General features: G+C 44.9%; 1 protein-coding gene across 1 annotated transcript in view; it reads left to right on the top strand.

Annotated features, from left to right (window-relative positions):
- The first annotated feature begins 3,038 nt into the window (after positions 1-3,038).
- Positions 3,039-6,000, top strand: part of GABRP (gamma-aminobutyric acid type A receptor pi subunit) — a 28,546-nt gene continuing 25,584 nt past the window's right edge. Inside the window, exon 1 of the mRNA XM_026660872.1 lies at positions 3,039-3,094. Coding sequence (XP_026516657.1) covers positions 3,039-3,094 — 56 coding nt within the window. The remainder of the gene's footprint in view (positions 3,095-6,000) is intronic.

The raw sequence follows: 6,000 nt of genomic DNA, 5'->3' as shown, positions 1-6,000 counted from the left end.
GGGAAAAAAACAAAACAAGAACTGGCTTATCCACAGGGCAAAATGAATCAGGTATTACTTCATGCTCACAATACTCTTTAGATTTTAATTAGTCTTCAAGCTGCAACACTGTCGGCTTTTTGTCTGCTAAGCAGAGCTAGGGTGGGTCACAATCTGGATGGGACACTACTAACGGGAATAAGTGCATTGCATTGGTAATCCAGCAGGTGATGTGCCCATCATGGCATTTATGAGCACTGCTCTTCTAAAGAGGCCGTCTTTCACATGAAATGAGAATACCAGACCTCGACTCCAGCACTTTATTCTATTTAACATCTCACGGCACTTTTCAGGAGAGGAGCTGTGTTAATCCTAGTGCTCTGGCCCAATGCCAATTTGAATAATTGAATTCTGCCTCCATAAGAGCCCCCCCCCCCCTCAGTAATTTCAACTGGATACAATGTTCTCCACTTTCCATCCTAAACTGTTGTGTAGTGTTGCTGTGAGCTGTTAAAACAATTCCAGTTGTGTTTCAGTGGTGGGCAGGGCCATGTGCATGCCAAATTGGATGAAAAGTGATAGATATGCAAGAGCCTTGTCAGAATTTACACAGAGAACTAGCGATGTCAGAATATATTTCATTTTGGGGAAACACTCCATTCATACCCCATTTTTGCCCCCACTTGATTCTCCTTATATGATTCCTTTGGGTTCATTGTGGTGCCTAGCTGAAACTGCTTGCCATATTGTTTCATGGAGCTGCTGCCAGGAATGCCATGAGAAAAGAACAGCAAGCCTCTTCCCTCGGTTCCCATATGCTGATCCCATCCATTACATACAGCAGGTAGGTTAGGACTTGAGAAACTCAAGCTCAGATCTGCCCTTAAGAGCACCTGAATCAAACAGCGGAGTGAGGCACTAAGGTGATAGGTCACTGAACCCCAGGCTTTAGGACTCATTTCTCTCCCATCAAAACTCATTTCTTTCCTCTTACATTTAAAAGCAGCCGCTGGCAGCACAGGCAGCCAATGTTTTTGATTATTCTTTAATCTAGTTATTGCAAGGCTTGCTTTTTAATGACGTGTACAACCACCTCTGCCTAGCAATAGGGTGGCAGGATGGCTACTGCTGGCATCACTTCCTTAAAGAGAAGTGGCATCCACTCTAGCATTGGGTGGTTTGCTATCCCTGCTGAAAATTTATAGAGCCTACCCCATCCAGGGCAAACTCTCAGCCTTGCCCAAGCTAGTCCCAAGTCAGGACTTCTGGATGCTAACAGTGGGCTAGATTCTCCCTTGCATCTGAGCTCAGCTCAGCACAGGAGCAGGGAGGAGCCATCAGGGAGCTGGTTACAGCTCTCTGATTTTCACAGCCTGGGCTCCACACGAGTTAGGCCACTGGAATATGGTCCCATAGAGAGACTACACCAGTGAAGCCTGGGCAAATAAAACAGAACTTGATGATGCTTGCGCTCTGCCCTGGTGTGTCTTTTCTCTCTCTGGGAATGCTCTTTATATGGTGGATTGAGCAGCTGGTGCAGTAACCAGCTCTGCTGGCTTTGCATCAGCATGGAATACCCCTTTGCCCAGGGAGTTCTCCACTGGCAAGTTACAGTCTGAATCCAGCCCCTTTGTACCACCTGAGTAATGCAAATGGGCAGGATTGTAATGCACATTTGGGCCACAGTGTGCTAAATGAGATGGCTCTAACTGCAAAATAGGAAATGTTCAAAGTTTGGGGGTGTTTTAGTTTGGGGCATTATGGAATAAGGGCCAGCTCTGAAGTTTGAATGCAAATTTCAGGCCATAATGAGAAAACACATTGAGTTAAATTCTGTTCTCAGTTGCTTTCACTGGCCTAAATCCAGAGTAACTGCACTGACTTGCATAGAGTTATTCCAGACTTACATAAATGTAACTCAGTGCAGAACATGGTCCATCAAAGCTGAATATTTCCTTGCCAATATCTGCATGAAAGCACTCATATACTCAGACGTATTTGCATGCTCATTTGGAGTGGTTTAATGGGTTTGATGGTACAACATCATGTTCCCAACTTGAGTTCAGCATGGCCAAGTAATGAGAATGTCTTAGCAACCACAGTGTGTGCAGATCAGCTAACTCCTAGTTTGTTCTTGTTAGAAAGTACATTTATTTGGGAGTGTGACACAGCCATCCATATGCTTTAGGGAAGCTTTTTAACTGACCCACTCTTTTGTTCAGTGAACTTAATACTGGAGAGGGGCTGCAGGTACATTGTTGTCAGATGAAGGCTAGTTGATCATCATGTTGTTCCTTTCAGAAAAGCACAGACCTGAGGAACTCTAAGGCTGAAAGCCAAGATTCAGTTCCACTCCCAGAAAAGTCAACAAAACTATTTTAAAATAGAATGATTTCATCCTGTAGCGAACCCTGAGTTACCTGCCAGTGGTACTATTAATAACCATACGTTTATCGCAGGCATGACCTAATGGAGTACAGAGACTAAAACATTTTAAAGCAATATTTGGGGCCCGGTTGTGTTAGAAGCTAAAACCCTGCTGTGAGGAAAGGAGATCAGATGAATCCAGAGTTGGATCACTGTTAGGAAATGCTGAAAAGCCTTCCTACTTAATAAAGATTTTCCACTGTAGCCAGAATGCCATTCACATCAATCCTTCTTTCTGCCCTTCTTAAACCAAAAACTCAACCCCAAGCCACATTTTCTGTGGGAGAAATGGTATCAAATCCAGAGCCTCCATGAAGTGCACTGAGCATTGCCAGTCTCTTTTATGTGGAAGACATTGCTGAGAGACCATGGTATGGGCATCATTACAGAACCGAAAGAAAGAAAGAACAGATTCTGGAGTCCATATGTGTTGAGAGTGCTGGATCAGGCCCTGATGTTCAGATTATAGAAGAAATGTTTAACTCTTGTCCCCCATCCACTCCCCCAGGATCATATCTCTATGTGTGCTCGTGCACATTTTCCTTAAATTGCTGAAAATTACATGCTGTTCCTTTCTGCTTCGCAGATGATCAGTAGAAGTATCACAGCCAGCACTGAAACAAACTCCAGAAATGTATTGCAGATATTTTGTCCTCATCTGTGCGTGGCTTTTTCTTCCAACTCAAAGGTAAGGTTCCTGACAAGGATACCATCTAAAGTGTAGTTGATATAAATGCTGGGGGCAGGAGGGAAAATAGCCATGGTCCAGACTCCAATCCCTTCCTAAGAGGGCTGGATGCATCAGGGGAGAGCTGATTACTCCATCCCAAAGGATAGTGCAATGGGCACAACTCCATGAGTCACAATCCCTCATTAGGGAGGTGCTGCCCCCTTTCTACAGCTCAGTCAGGCTCTTGAAAATTGCAGCTTTGTGTAACTTCCATTAGAGAATCTGGAACTACATGACCCTCCCCTAGTTTTAAGTTTAATTAAAGTGTAAAAGTCTGTGAATTTTTCAAGTGACCCTATGCCCAACTCCAAGGGAGGCTGAAACCGTTCATGCCTCAGTCCTGAAACAACATGAAGCTGAGCAGTTCTGATCGTTGCTTTGGGATTTGCGGGTTCCTTCAGATCCGAAACCTACAGTGAAATTTCAGGGCTATGAAACCCACATAAATGAGAACTGAAGAAAAAAATTCACAGAAACCTCCAGAACCCAACCTGCTGCATTTCACACTGCATAGCCCTCGCTGCCATTAGGTACTGGCAGCGGGATGATGATGCACTGCCTTGGACCTTGTTTTGCCATTTACACCAGAATAAACACCATAAGACCAGAATTATTCATTCATTTACACTGCTGGCAATTTTTTTTGTACCCACTTTATACAGGGTGTAAGTGAGCACACAGGGCCTGGCTCCACTGGGAAATTACACCATGTTAGAACACGACACCTCTCTGTCTTTCTAGTTGGGTACTTTAGCTTGCCCTGGTCACCTCAGTGTGTAAGTGCCTTCAGACACATTAGTGATTTCTCTTCAAAACACCCCTGGGTCAGGTTTATCGTCTAACTATGGAATGCTAATTTTTACATAACTATCAGAGATAGGTCTGAACGAAAACTCTGCATCTGATCACCCCTGGAGTGAGGTAAAAATTGACTTTGCACATTGGAGCTCAGACCCACTTCTGATCATCGGCCATGCAATCACAGAGCCAAACACAGCAGCTTGATTGTGCTCAGTTTGAAAAGCTTTGGCTCAGGCTGTGAATGTTTAGTATTGGCTGCCACCTGCACCTCCCAACCCAATTCACCCAGAGGCTGAAGGTAGGATTCCTCCCTCTCCTGATGGCATTAGCTGCGCAGGGATACTCTGACACTAGAGGATTATCCGTAAACAATAACAAGCGAGGTGCAAAGCATTTCCTGGATATCAGTGACCACCAAGGAGGAGCTGATGGCCTGAGGTACAGCTTTTGGCTATCAAAAGGTGATGACTAGGGAGGGAGGAGGAATGGATGTATTCACATATGGGTTTTATAATGAGGGGGTGCAGTTTTAGATCTTGTAACCAATCAGCTTTGTAATGAGGGATGCCATTTCATGTGTTCCGTACTGGACAGTTTTAGAGACTTCTAAATCTCCTCCATTTCTAGGCTGTCAAACCGCATGTTCCAAATGATCATGAAGGACATCGCTTACACCCCATACTTATGCATGAGATGGGGGTAGTGGGGGCAGATCTGCAGGGGCAGTAGGGCTGCTGACAAAATCTCAGGCACCTAATTAACCCAGTCCTCATTGGGCTGCTAAGATAGCTGCGGAGGGCCCTATCCTGTGATGAACAGACCTGTAGATGACACAGATAGATTGCTTGACTCTTCTTCAATATTGTCTTCTACCTATATAATGGCTTTATACTCCCACCCACCAGGGTAGTATCTGAGCATCTTCTATGTAAAATCAATAGCAACAGCAAATCCCTAATGACTTCATGTAATGAGTCTCTGGCACTTTTCTCTTCCTGGGGGCAACACACTGCTTGTAGCTGGATCATGTGCTATATTTTTAAGGGGGGGGGGGTGATTGAGTGTCTAAACCCCATTCTGCCACACCCACTAAGAGGTTAAGAGACAGAGTAGCTACCTCTCCAGCTGCAGCTGATTGGCAGATCAGCAACACTTGGAATAAGAGGCTGCAGCGAGGTTGGGAGCTATCATCAGGAAACTGGGAAGAAGCCACCAAAGGAGCAGGACCAGGACGAGAAACACCCAAGGACTGGGGTGAAACCCACCAGCCTACGTGGGTATTCCTTCTTCTGCACGCCATGAACTAGAAGAAGACTGAACTGGGGTGTTGCTTCTAGGCCCAGAAGAAAGACAACATAAGGATTTGAGGATTGTGGGAACTGACCTGAAAGACTAGGAGAGCAAGGTCTGAAAGGGCCAGCCAGGGCCGGCCCACAACATTTTGGCACCTGAGGCAGGGAGCACAAATGACGCCCTCATGTCCCCTCGCTTGGGCCAAAGCTTTGAAAGGTCTCAATTCTGGCTTCTTCCAGTTCTACTCTTCTCATGATACTACTCTGCTACCTACCCCAATAAAGAAGAACTAACAACTTAAAATGCCTTGTTCAAAAATTTTAAGTAACACTTAACTTTCAAACACCTGAACAGCAAATGTAACTTTTCTTGTCTGCATAGTAAACACTGGCATTTTTATCTGTTTGAATAATCAAAGTGGTGCTTTCCGAGCCTTCTTGGTTGCAAAGATTTGAACTGCTTCCTGCTGAAGGTCCACAGTCTGGGCCAGCTCATGCTCTATTGAGATGGCTGCAAGGGCGACCAGCCTCTCCTGTGTCATTGTGGAGTGTAGATGTGTTTTTATTAACTTCAGCTTGGAGAAGCTGCGTTCTCCACTGGCAACTGTTACAGGAAGTGTTAGAAGTATGCTCAGAGCAACAAAAGCATTTGGAAAGAGGGTGCTCATCTTATTTGTGCACATATATTCCAGAACAGCCTTTGGAGTTGATCCTGCTGAAATGTATCTTGAAAGGGCTTTCAGTTCACCCCCTAAATCACTAGCATCAATA

The sequence above is a fragment of the Terrapene carolina genome, unplaced genomic scaffold (assembly GCF_002925995.2).
Source record: "Terrapene carolina triunguis isolate 2854851 unplaced genomic scaffold, T_m_triunguis-2.0 Scaffold838, whole genome shotgun sequence".
In the NCBI taxonomy this organism is placed as follows: domain Eukaryota; kingdom Metazoa; phylum Chordata; order Testudines; family Emydidae; genus Terrapene; species Terrapene triunguis.
Note: the sequence above shows the minus strand (reverse complement) of the source record. Positions and strands in the feature narration are given on the sequence as shown.